This window comes from Pan paniscus, chromosome 3 (genome assembly GCF_029289425.2).
Source record: "Pan paniscus chromosome 3, NHGRI_mPanPan1-v2.0_pri, whole genome shotgun sequence".
Classification (NCBI taxonomy): Eukaryota; Metazoa; Chordata; class Mammalia; order Primates; family Hominidae; genus Pan; species Pan paniscus.
In genome coordinates, this window is record NC_073252.2 from 156,438,407 (window position 1) to 156,451,089 (window position 12,683).

General features: G+C 40.2%; 1 protein-coding gene across 5 annotated transcripts in view; it reads left to right on the top strand.

Moving 5' to 3' along the window:
- Positions 1-12,683, top strand: part of RXFP1 (relaxin family peptide receptor 1) — a 143,484-nt gene that overhangs the window by 61,290 nt on the left and 69,511 nt on the right. For all 5 annotated transcript variants that reach the window (XM_055111973.2, XM_003822540.6, XM_034959327.4 and 2 more), the window contains exon 2: positions 1,221-1,358. Coding sequence is in view for 4 of the 5 variants with exons in the window: in XM_003822540.6 (XP_003822588.1) it covers positions 1,221-1,358 (138 nt within the window). In the remaining variant the exon portion in view is untranslated. The remainder of the gene's footprint in view (positions 1-1,220; positions 1,359-12,683) is intronic.

Below are 12,683 nucleotides of genomic sequence, written 5' to 3' on the forward strand. Positions count from 1 at the left end.
GGTAAAACCTCCTCTCTACTAAAAATATAAAATTAGGCGTGGTGGTGCATGCCTGTAATCTCAGCTACTCAGGAGGCTGAGGCAGAAGAATCGCTTGAACCTGGGAGGCGGAGGTTGCAGTGAGCCAAGATTGTGCCGTGGCACTCCAGCCTGGGCGACAAGAGTGAAACTCTGTCTCAAAAAAAAAAAAAAAAAGAAAAAAAAAAAGAGAAATGGTAAAAGAGTCCTCGGTGGAATTTTCCTTTAATAAAAAGCAGCCCCAAACCATTTCTTTTCTAACAGAAAGCAGCCTGAAAAGTCAAGCTGCAAGCACAGATATGCAGGCTGGAAGCTTTCGTATGTAAATGTCAGCAGCTGTACCTGGAAGCCAGATACATTCAATGTGGCAATTCCCGCTCCCTTTTCCTTATCACCATGTGTGTGTGTATCACAGCACTGGCCAGGTAAAGCCACGTGTGTAGGTGTCAGGGTGACAGCCAGGTAGAAGCCACATTTGCATAATAAAAGATTAGGGTGGGAGGGCCAGTCTTTTAGGTCTTTTTGCAGGCTATGTAAATGACACACCTGGTGAAACCAATCGCCTGGGCTCTATGTAAATCAATCACCGCCTCCTCAAGCCTCTGTACAAAATCAATCGTGTTCTGCCCCAAAACCTGGAAACCCTCTCTTGGGCCACCGGCTTTCTCATCATGAGGAAACTTTCTCTCTCTTCTTTTTTGTCTATTAAACTTTCCTCTCCTTAACCTACTCCACGTGTGTGTCCGTGTACTTAATCATCTCAGGGTGAGACAATGAACCACAGGTTTTCCACAGACAATGAAGTCGTTTCAATACCAGACCAGCCTTGATTCTTAGCCCATAGTAAGAATACAACAAATTCCTGTTTTTAAAATTATTGGCTGAAAATTGTTTGTAGAAGAGGGTAATTGGATTGAACTGTGAAGTATGGGCAGACGTTTCATAGAAGAGAGGAATGGAGAGGCACTCCGGGTGGGAAACAGCATGAACAAAGGCAAAGAGGAAAATGTTGGCATCTTCTGGAATCATGGAAAGAACATCCTAAGAGGTGAAGGTTCCTAGAAAATAACTGGCATCAGGGTTGTATGTAGAAACCATGATGAGAAAGACAAATTATTATAAAATATCAGGGAGAAACTGCACTTTGCCATGCCTTTGTATTAACCGCCTTCAAACTTTGTGTCTTCTCCCCTTTTCCTCAGTTTCTCATGGGGGTGGACAGGATGTCAAGTGCTCCCTTGGCTATTTCCCCTGTGGGAACATCACAAAGTGCTTGCCTCAGCTCCTGCACTGTAACGGTGTGGACGACTGCGGGAATCAGGCCGATGAGGACAACTGTGGTGAGTGAAGCCCCTGCAGTCACGGTGAGAGAAAGGAGCAGAAAGGACTGAAGGTGAAGTCGCTGAGACTTCTCTCAACAAAAAGACAAAACTAAATTGAAATACAAAACATATGTTGCTTAAGGAAATCTTACACTTATTTCAGTAGCTTAAAATATCCACTCTTTTCTTTTCTTGTTTTTGTTTTTTTTTTGAGACGGAGTCTCGCTCTGTTGCCAGTCTGGAGTGCAGTGGCGCGATCTCGGCTCACTGCAACCTCTGCCTCCTGGGTTCAAGTGATTCTCCTGCCTCAGCCTCCCGAGTAGCTGGGACTACAGGTGTCCACCATCACGCCCGGCTAATTTTTTGTATTTTTAGTAAAGACAGGGTTTCACCGTGTTAGCCAGGATGGTCTCAATCTCCTAACCTCGTGATCCACCCACCTCTTCCTCCCATAGTGCTGGGATTACAGGCATGAGCCACCGTGCCCGCCCTTAATATCCACTCGTTTCCATGTAATGGTATCACAGCCAATATTCCAGGCAAGTGGTGGTTGCTCACAGAGTAAGTTTTAACCAAGATTGTCCAACCCGCAGCCTGCAGGCTGCATGCGGCCTGGGATGGCTTTGAACGCAGCCCAACACAAATTCATAAGGTTTTTGAAAGCATTAGATTTTTTTGTGATTTTTTTTAAAGCTCATCAGCTATCATTAATGTAAGTGTATTTTATGTGTGGCCCAAGACAACTCTTCTTCCAGTGTGGTCCAGGGAAGCCCAAAGACTGGACACCCCTGTTTTAACCCAACAAACCTGCCCAAGTAAGGTGTTAGAGGCAGAATGCGGTTGAAATTGAGAATACGGGCTCTGGAGCCAGACTGCCCAAGTTTGAACCTGGGTATAACGATAACTAATTATGTAAGCTTGAGAACATTTCCTAGCCTCTCTGTACCTCAAGTTTCCTCATTTTATAAAAGGGCATGGTAATTGTGCCTATACTCTAAGAATTCAGGAAGATTAAGGGTACAGAATTAGAAGAGTACTGGATATCTAGGAGGTGCTGTCCAAGTGTTGGATGCTGTTGCCCTTTCTTTTGGGATGAAAAGTGAGTCCTTCTAAAAGAGACAAAACAAACAATATGTAAATACAACTTACTTCCTACTTAACCAACAACCATACCTCTGGATTTATAAAGCCAGTAAGTAGGGCTTCTGGCCAATTTGAATATGGGAAAATAGCTTTCAGTTAGAATTTTGTTCAAACTTCTGAAGCCTTAAAAATACAAAGTTAGAACCTGAATTGTTTGGATCTGAGTCACTGGGAAAATAAACTTCGGTTAATAATGTAAAGTAGTAAGATTTCTCACCTGTCAAGAAATAAGGTACTATTTTGGGAGGACTAAAAGATGCATAACAATGTTATTATGCAAAGTGTCACATAAATAATATATGCTAATGAGATCTTGCTGTGATCACTCCCCCAAGTATTTCAGGCTTTTTAAGAAACCACCTTGAAGGAATTAAGTTTCCGTTAACATAAAATAAGATGAACACCTGGCTTGAAAATCCTCCTACCTGAAAAAAATCAGCTAGGTCACACAAGCAGACCTTAACTGAGCTTATTTCTTGAATGTAACTGAAACTTAGGTTGTTTCTTGTAAATGCCTCTGATAATCACAAACAAAACTTAAATTGTCTTTCTAAAGTGGTATAAGGTAAATCACTTTTAACCAATCCGCTATCACCTGGAAACCCCGTTGTAATAACCAGTCATGGAAAAGGTTGAAGAACTTCCTCATTTTCACTTTATGAGCAATCCTATAATATATGCCTCTGAGCTTTCTTACTGCCTGGGCTGAAATCTCCCTGATATTGAGCTGTACTTTCTCTTACTGTATGATAATAAACTTTTAAATTTTTATAATTCGATCTGATTTTATTTTTGCCACTTCTTAGTTTGAAACACTATTTCTATGTGATGGCAGTAACTCAAGTATAACCACACTATCTAAACTAGTGAGCTTAAGCTGCAATTGTGTTTGATTTGGATGGCTATAAATACGTTTTCATTTATTTAAAAAAAACAACATCTTGTTAAAATAAATTAATATTACATAATTTTTTAATTAGATGAAACAGTGTTTTGCCCACTGCTAGTCAGTTCCCCGTCGACCTGCTGGCAGTTCAAATAGAGAGTTCTAGACAGAGCAACAGGAAAACTTCACTCCAATTAAAATGGCAGCTGGAAGCAGGAAAGGAACGTGGTGGGAGTAGCAAATTTACTAGCAAATGTAGCTTCTCAGTGGAAAAAAAGCTTGGGAACTCTAGCTTTAGTGCTAAGTTTAAAGAGGCCAAGTAGCAAAAGTAGCAATCCTTACAGTAATAATCCTTAAAATCATGCAAGTTTCTCAGGATTCACCAAAAAGCACGTTTAGACAGAGGCAATAGGGCATTGGGGTTTCAGAGAGAAGTTTAGAAATCAGAGTTAAACTCTAGCTATAAAGGGAGGCAAAAAATGGCTTGTTTTCTTTTCTATAAAACAGGAATAATAAGAGTATCCATGTTCATGGGTTGTTAACAGGATTCCATGAGATAATGTATCTGAGATGCTTAGCAGAGTACAGGTGCTATGGACTGAATGCTTGTGTCCCCCATAAAGTTTATATGTTGAAGCCCTATCCCCCAGTGTGATAGGATTTGGAGGTGGGATTTGGGGGATGTAATTAGGAATACGTGAGGTCATAAGAGTGGATTAGCATCCTTATGAGTCCTAAGGGAGCTTGCTTCATCTCTCCACCATGTAAGGAAACAGGAAGAAGACTGCTGTCTGTGAACCAGAAAGTGGGCCATCACTAGACATGACTCCACCAGCACCTTGATCTTGGACCTCCCAGTCTCCAGAACTATGAAAAATAAATGTTTATGTTTAAGCCACCCAATCTATGATACTTAGTTATAGTAACTTGACCTAAGACAATAGGACATGAAATTAGCACTCAATAAATGTTACCTAGTGTTATCAGTTAGCTGTAATTATATTACAAACATAGTGGCCTAAAACGTAACCATTTATTTAGCTTATGATTCTTGGGGTCAGCAATTTTGAATACTCCACTGAGATCAGCTAGGCAGTTCTGGTCTCAGCTGGATTTTCTCAAGCACCTGCAGTCATCTGTGGATCAGCTATGCCATGATGCCTGGGACCTTGTCTGTGTCCTTAATTCACCATTGCCAACGTTTGAAACCTCTCAAGTCCAGTTTTGGATATCTGGGAAAGATCATAATTCACTCTTATAAAGACATGTCTATGTAAAAAATAACTATTTCAATTTGTTACTGATCTTCTTATGCCAGAATCACATAACTTTCTTGAAATTCACCTAGACCACTGGATCTCCAAAAGTAATCCTGAGACCAAATTCATCAACATTACCCAAGAAGTTGTTAGAAATACACATTTTGGCCAGGCCCAGTGACTCACACCTGTAATCCCAGCACTTTGAGAGGCCAAAGTGGGAGGATTGCTTGAGTCCAGGAGTTGGAGATCAGCCTAGGCAACATGGCAAAAACCTGTCTCAATATTTTTTAAAAAAGAAAAAATAATTATTTTTAAATATTTATATAAAAATTTAAAAAAAGAAATGCAAATTATCAGGCTCCATCCCAGACCTATTGAATCAAAAGCTCTGTTTTAATACGAGCCTCGTGTCATTCTAATACACACTAAGTTTTGAGAACCACGAACCTAAACCCAATGAGCAGAAAATCAGGAATGCATGCAAAATGGTAGCAACAGCAGAGATACATTAGAATCAAGTTTTCAATATGGTACACAAGCATTCTAACTTGCTCACAAACTCCATTATTATCTATTATCTACAATTTTTAGCTCCTCTAGGAAAACCGGTATGCTAGTAGTGGCAGTCATCTAGAAATAGAAAAAAAAAATTAATTCCGTTCAAAACCTCAAAGATGCCCAGTTGGCAAGCTGCTGCTGTCCATGCAAAAATAGACTGGAACTTTCCAGGAAGGATGGCAGAATTTCATCACCATCTTTAGAGTCCAGGTGATGGAAAAATTATGAGATGCAGTTATTTCTGTTTGTCTCTAATTGCTTTAATTTCCCTTGCAAACTGAGTGGTTTTTTCCTTCATTTTATCGTATCTGGATCATTTATGCTCCCAAGGCTGTTCTTTTCTTCTTCTTCTTCTTCTTCTTCTTCTTCTTTCTTCTTTTTCTCTTTTGAGACAGAGTCTCATTCTGTCACCCAGGCTGGAGTGCAGTGGCATGATCTCAGCTCACTGCAACCTCTGCCTCCAGGATTCAAGTGATTCTCCTGCCTCAGCCTCCCAAGAGCTGGAGCTACAGGTGTGTGTTACCATGCTCAGCTAATTTTTTGCATTTTTAGTATTGATGGGGTTTCACCATGTTAGCCAGGATGGTCTCAATCTCCTGACCTCATGATCCACCAGCCTCGGCCTCCTAAAGTGCTGGGATTACAGGCGTGAGCCCACCGCACCTGATTGGCTGTTCATTTTTAAAACATCCATATGTAAATTCTGTTTAATACTAATTAAATTAAGTCAGAAAGTTGCTTCTTTTCAGAATATGTAAACCTCATGCATATTTTCCGTTATGTAAAATACAATATCTTAACATACAAATATAAGAAAACCCCATAATTAAAAATCACTTTTAGAGTAATAACTTACAACTTAATAGTATATTGTCAAATAAAATACCTTCTTTTAATAAAAGGGTTTTTTCTTAATCAGACCTTTTAAGGTATATCTTAAACTCCAAAAACCTCTCCCTTATTCTGTCAAGCTATTTAAACCTTGACACTAATAATAATTATTAAAATGGAAAAATAAGTCAAATGGAAATTGTAGAAATAAAATTTAGAGATATCGCTGAAAAAAATGAAACACCAAATGAATTAAACTGAGTCTCTATATTTGAACTAATACATGAACTAATTATATTTAGAAAGAACTGTCACTTTTGTGTTATCGCAGGCACTTTAAACAAGTACTCTTATTTAGTACATATTAAGGTCCCAGTTTTCTCAGAAAACCCATAAATAATTAATTTCCCTGTAATTAAACACTTTAAGTATAAAAAATAAAATATTTCAGCACAAAGAGCATTGACATTAACTCAGTGAAGATTTTTTGTGAACACAATGCAAGCAAAATCAATAGATTTAAAATTTTTCAGTTGAATTCATATGAATCCTTTTTTCTAAAACATTTACACAATATGGAATTTACATGTATACAGACATACATATATCAAAAAAAATACACTATTTTTATAATAACTTTGATCCTTACTGGTGAACTTCAGTATAGAAATGTATAGATGTTTCCTGAGTTATGCAATTTTATATCATTCCCATATAATTCCATTTGTTTTTTTGCCATGTGTCACTAACCCATTCTTCATCTCTACTCAGAACTGTCACAGACACAATCAAACAGCATAAGGACCAAAAAAAATTTTTTAAGTCATCAGAGCAGTGTTTGATGTGACAATGACAAACCCAAAAGGAGGGACCTTTCAGTTTTTCAGCTAGAACTATGATACCTGAGAGAATACATCTGGGTAAATAACAAAGGAACCTGATAACAAAAAGTTGAGGATTCTTCTTTAGGAATCATCTGTGTTCATTTTCAAATGAGTGCAAGCTCAGTAGTAAAAATGTTAAAGGAGCATCAAATTCTCAGATGCTGTTAAATTAGTTCACTTCCTCTAGATTTGTATTTAAAAGAAGCTCTTTGCGTTTCTAGATTAGAATTTGCTCTAGCATTCCTTCTGTGTTATAAACAGAAGGCTGTGCTGAATAAGGGCTCCCCCTCATGGTTACACTAACCCAACCTTATCTGAGAGACAGATTGAATTACTATACTGGGAAGACTGGCGTTCTGGTGCCTCTCTGCTGTACTCTTGTTCTTTAGCACTTTAGCAGCCTTGTCTACAGGAAAAGGATAAAGGCCTTTGTCAGTCTGTTTACATATTACCAATTCTATAACCCATAGGGGAAATGGAAAACCTCTTCTAATACATTTTGGGTCGTGTAGTGTGTTAGTATCTGCCAAAAATTAACGTGCAAATAATGTGACCTTATTTGGAAATAGGGTCTTTGCAAATATAATGCAGGTAAAGAGTGACATCATACTAGATCAGGGTGGGCCCTAGATCCAATGACAGTGTCCTCGCAAGAGACAGGAAATGGCATACAGAGATGCTGGAGAGAAGAGGGCTGTGTGAAGACAGAGGCAGAGACTGGAGCGATGCTGCCACAAGCCAAGGAACACCAGGCGCCATCAGAAGCTGAAAGAGGCAAGGAAAGATTCTCCCCCTAAACCTTCTGAGAAGCTGTGGCCCCGCTGACACCTTGGTTGCAGACGTCTGGCTTCCAGAACTGTGAGAGAACAAACTTCTCTTGTTCTTGTTTTTTTGTTTTGAGACAGAGTCTCACTCTGTAGCCCAGGCTGGAGTGCAGTAGCACGATCTCGGCTCACTGCAACCTCTGCCTACCGGGTTCAAGCAATTCTCCTGCCTCAGCCTCCTGAGTACAGGAACTACAGGCGCATGCCACCACCCCCAGCTAATTTTTGTATTTAATAGAGATGGGGTTTCACCGTGTTGGCGAGGATGGTCTCGATCTCTTGACCTCGTGATCCGCCCATCTCAGCCTCCCAAAGTGCTGGGATTACAGGCGTGAGCCACTGCAGCCTGCCCAACTTCTCTTTTTTTTTTTTTTTTTTTTTTTTTTTTTTTTTTTTTTTTTTTTGAGACGGAGTCTCGCTCTGTCGCCCAGGCTGGAGTGCAGTGGCGCGATCTCGGCTCACTGCAAGCTCCGCCTCCCGGGTTCACGCCATTCTCCTGCCTCAGCCTCCCTAGTAGCTGGGACTACAGGCGCCCGCCACCACGCCCGGCTAATTTTTTGTATTTTTAGTAGAGACGGGGTTTCACCGTGTTAGCCAGGATGGTCTCGATCTCCTGACCTCGTGATCCGCCCGCCTCGGCCTCCCAAAGTGCCAACTTCTCTTGTTTTAAGTCACCAAGTTTGTGGGAATTTTTTACAGCAGCCCTGGGGAACAATGCATGTTAGGACAGTTTGTGGAGAAGGGCCATCATCTGTGGGCCTAAAGAGACATTATTAAGGTCGACATAAAGTTCTGGTCCAGATTAAAGCAAGCCTTAGAATTTAGTCTTAGTGGATTTTAGACAGAATTTCCAATGAGCTGTTCTTATGCATAATTGTATGTGGTATAAAACCTCCTAAAGACGATTTTGCTTCACTGTTCACTTGCAGTTCTGGGTTGTGCTAAACTTGAACCACATGGTTTTTACCGGGTGTTTTGTACTCTTTTATGTTATGGTGAGTCAGGTATGGCTACAAGAGACACCAGGGAGGCTCAGAAACACAAAAGTTTATTATTCCCACAGGTTCTAGAGACAGGAGGCAGGGCATACCATACAGGGCTAGATGGGAAAGACACCAGGATGGTCAGGAGGCAGAAGACAGGGGTGAGAGGGGAGGCATGAGGCCAGAGCCTTTATTGGGGTTTCTGAGGGAAACACAAGGCAGTGCAGGGTGAGCAGCTTAAGATGTGCTGGTTTGAATAATTTTGGAGGGCTCTAAACATTAGCAGTGGTCCTTACTTCCCAGCTACCTGGCCCTAGGATAATGAGGAGGAGGACTATTGCCTCCGGGTTGTGTGGGCTAATCAGAGGAGCTCTAGGTCTGGATTGGTTAGTTTGCATATCAAAGGCATGCTCTGAGCACCCTTTGCTCTCTAAGAACTGACAAGCCCTGGGAAAGACAATCTCTTACTAGCCTAGAAAGGTTTTTAAAAAGATGTTAAATATCATAGTATACAGAAAAAAATGTTTAAATGTACAATATACCAAGTCTTTCTTGAGTTCAACTTTGCCAGCACTTCCCTCCCTGCCTCCCACTTCGCAAATGTACACAGAAAGTTGCAGCAACAAATAACAGTAAGTAGAGAGTCACCTTTACCATGTAGCAAAAACTGCCCTCTGCCTGTGAATGCTTCTCTGGGAAGCTCCTTGAAAGTATGAACATTTTCCCACGTAAAGTTTTCTATTTCACCTCCTTCCCAGTGTGATCTTAAATGCTTTGCCTTCCCTCCCCACTGCGCCGAACTTTGTTGTCTGTTAGTAATAGTTTACTTTGCAATTTTGCCATTCACTGAATATTTTAGGTTTGAAAAGACATCTTATGTTCTAGGTTTGTCTATGCATGACTACTTTTTTTATTATTATTTTTGAGACTGAGTCTTGCTCTATCACCCAGACTGGAGTGCAATGGTGCGATCTCAGCTCACTGCAACCTCCGCCTCCCAGGTTCAAGCGATTCTCCTGCCTCAGTCTTCTGAGTAGCTGGTATTACAGGCACCTGCCACCACACCTGGCTAATTTTTAAAAGAGACAGGGTTTCACCATGTGGTCCAGGCTGCTCTCGAACTCCTGACCTCAAGTGATCTACCCGCCTTGGCCTCCCTAAGTGCTGGTATTGCAGCCATGAGCCACCATACCCAGCCTGTGCATGACTATTTGTGACACTATATTCTAACCCTCCTAGGAATATTTGATTTTGTCTAATAAGAGTTGTAATAATAAAATTAATAGTCTTATTTTTTTAGTATTTATTATGTTTCAGACATAGTCCTAATCCTTTAAGCACATTCTCTCGTTCCTTCTCACTATAAATTAGATATGATAGACTATTTCCATTACACAGAGAAGGAAAATGGAAGTACAGAGAGGTTACATAACTCTTCTGACATCATGGTTTGCTCAGAATTCATACCAAATGCTTGGCTTGTTCTGTTTTGTTTTTTGATTGGGAGGAAAGAACATGCTTATGATGTTAATCATTGTGTAGTAGGGCCTTCAAACAAATCTCTTATTGATAAAATTTGAATTCTATGAAGTCTTCCCTTTAAGGATGTTGGTTTTAAAAAGGTAAATTATTTTTAACTTTCTTTTTAAAATATATAAGAGATTAGATGAACTTCCAAACCTAAAATTGCAAGTATAATAGTATGAATAACGAGTAGTATTTTTATAGCACTTTCCATTTTGAGTGCTTTATACATTTTACCTCATTTAATCCTCATGACAACCCAGGAGAAAGGGACTGTTTTTGTTCCCTTTAAAGATGGAGACATTGATGCACTGCATCAATTTCATCCACATCGTGGATGTCTGTTTTGCATTGTTATAAAGGAATAGTTGTGGCTGGGTAATTTATGAAGAAAAGAGGTTTATTTGGCTCATGGTTCTGCAGACTTTCCAAAAAGCAGGGTACCAGCATCTGCTCAGCTTCTGATGAGGGCTCAGGCTGCTTCCACTCATGGCAGAAGGCAGAGGGGAGCCAGTGTGTGCAAAGATTACATAGCGAGAGAGGAAGCAAGAGAGAGGAGGGGAGGTACCAGGCTCTTTTTAAGCTAGCTCTCTTTTGAGCCAATAGAGTGAAAGAGAAGTCATTCACCCTCAAGGGACAGCATTAATCTATTCATGAGTGACCCACATTCATGATCCAAACTAGGACCCACCTCCCAATACTCCTAATACTACCACATTGGGGATTACATTTCAACATGGGGTTGGGTGGGAACAAACAGCCAAACTATAGCAGTAGACATGACAATCAATTCAAGTTCTCAAGTGAGTGAGAAATGTAAATCTTCATTTTTCTATGGCCAAAGGTAATTTCTGCTACAAGGGTCCATTCTTCCAAGTGGTAGAAGTCTAAACCAAGGCAGTTAAAGGTCTGATTCATTTCCCTTCACCTGGCATTGCAGTTGAGCTCAGCAGTCTCTGTGGTGCCAGGACATTGTGTGGGGGGTCTGGTTGCCTGTTGTCAGCTGATGATGGCAGCATCCCCTCAGATGTGCATAAATCTATCTGGTCCTCTGCCATAAGTCACCACTCTGTCATCTCCTGCCTGTCTTAGGCTCTTTCACATCCAGTGCCTCTCCTGCCTACATCTGCAGCACTCTGGGGCTCACAGGAAACATTTAGTACACCTGAGCCAGGCTGAGCCCAGGAGAATTTTCATGCTCATATTTAGGTCCATCTGCCTAGGCCCTTATGGCCATTTCTCCTCTACTATTCCTGTGTCAAGCCAGAGTGTGCAATAATTCTGTGGGTCCTGCCATACATATGGCCTCTACTTAGCAAAGGACACCAGGCTACCGCTGCTCCCAGAGCCCAGAAACCAATGTGGGAAATGTGTGGTTTCCCCTAGATTCAGCCCAAGGAGGAGGGAAGGAAGAAAGACCCCTTCACTCTCTCTGGTGCAAGTCTCTTGTTAAGTCTAAGAAAAGCAAAGGTCAGCTCTTCTCTTTTTTGGTCTTCCATATCTATTGTCAGTAATCAAATGTAAGCATTTAAAAATCAAATACCAAGAAATTTGACTCCCTTATTATCTGTAAACTTCTGTCTCATCCCTTTCAGGCAATGAAAGTGGTTAATTCTAGCTGTCTAGGATAGGAAAAGGAGCAGAAAGTGCAAGGAATTTAAGAGAAGGAAAACTTTGTTAATGCCCCAAAGTATTTTTCCTGTCACTGGCTTGGCACTTACTAATCCATGAGAATTAGATAAGCAGTACTTATTTATGGGTGTGATGGTGATGATACATATTTTCAAATCAGATTACAAGAATGTTTGAAGTATGTCAAGCAGTTTTAAAATTTTCAATTGGTCCTGTGTTTAAAATTCTGGAACATTAATTATTCCATTATTTCCCAAGTACAACTTACTATACAGCTATCAGAATGATGGCAATGCCAGGTGGTTTGATGGAGACGTTAGCGGTTCTCATTTTAGAATATTCCACTAAAGTTGGTGGTTTGTCTTGTTTTCAAGTTAAAAACACAGAAGGATACACATCACATGCCTGTATCAAAATATCTTATATACCCCATAAACATATAGACTGACCATGTACCCATAAAAATTAAAAATGTAAATAAAACACAGGAGGAAAAGTGATGTGAGTCATAAATATGTGTATTAATGCACAATCATGTATTGTATTTTCAAAATTTTCTGGTTTTCTATTTATTATTCTCAAAATAACATTGCAAATACCTAAGTAGCTGAACCCTAGGCTTTTCTGAAAATACAGACCTAGCTTTAACCTCAAATTTGTTTATTTGTGTTTTATGATACTTAAACTATGTATGGCTTACCACCACAAAGATTTTCCTCTCAGAACACTTCCTTCTATATGGCACACAAAAGGTAATTTGTTAGTGGTCTCAATTTCCTTTAAAGGATGCCCAGGATAATGTCACATCCTTTGATT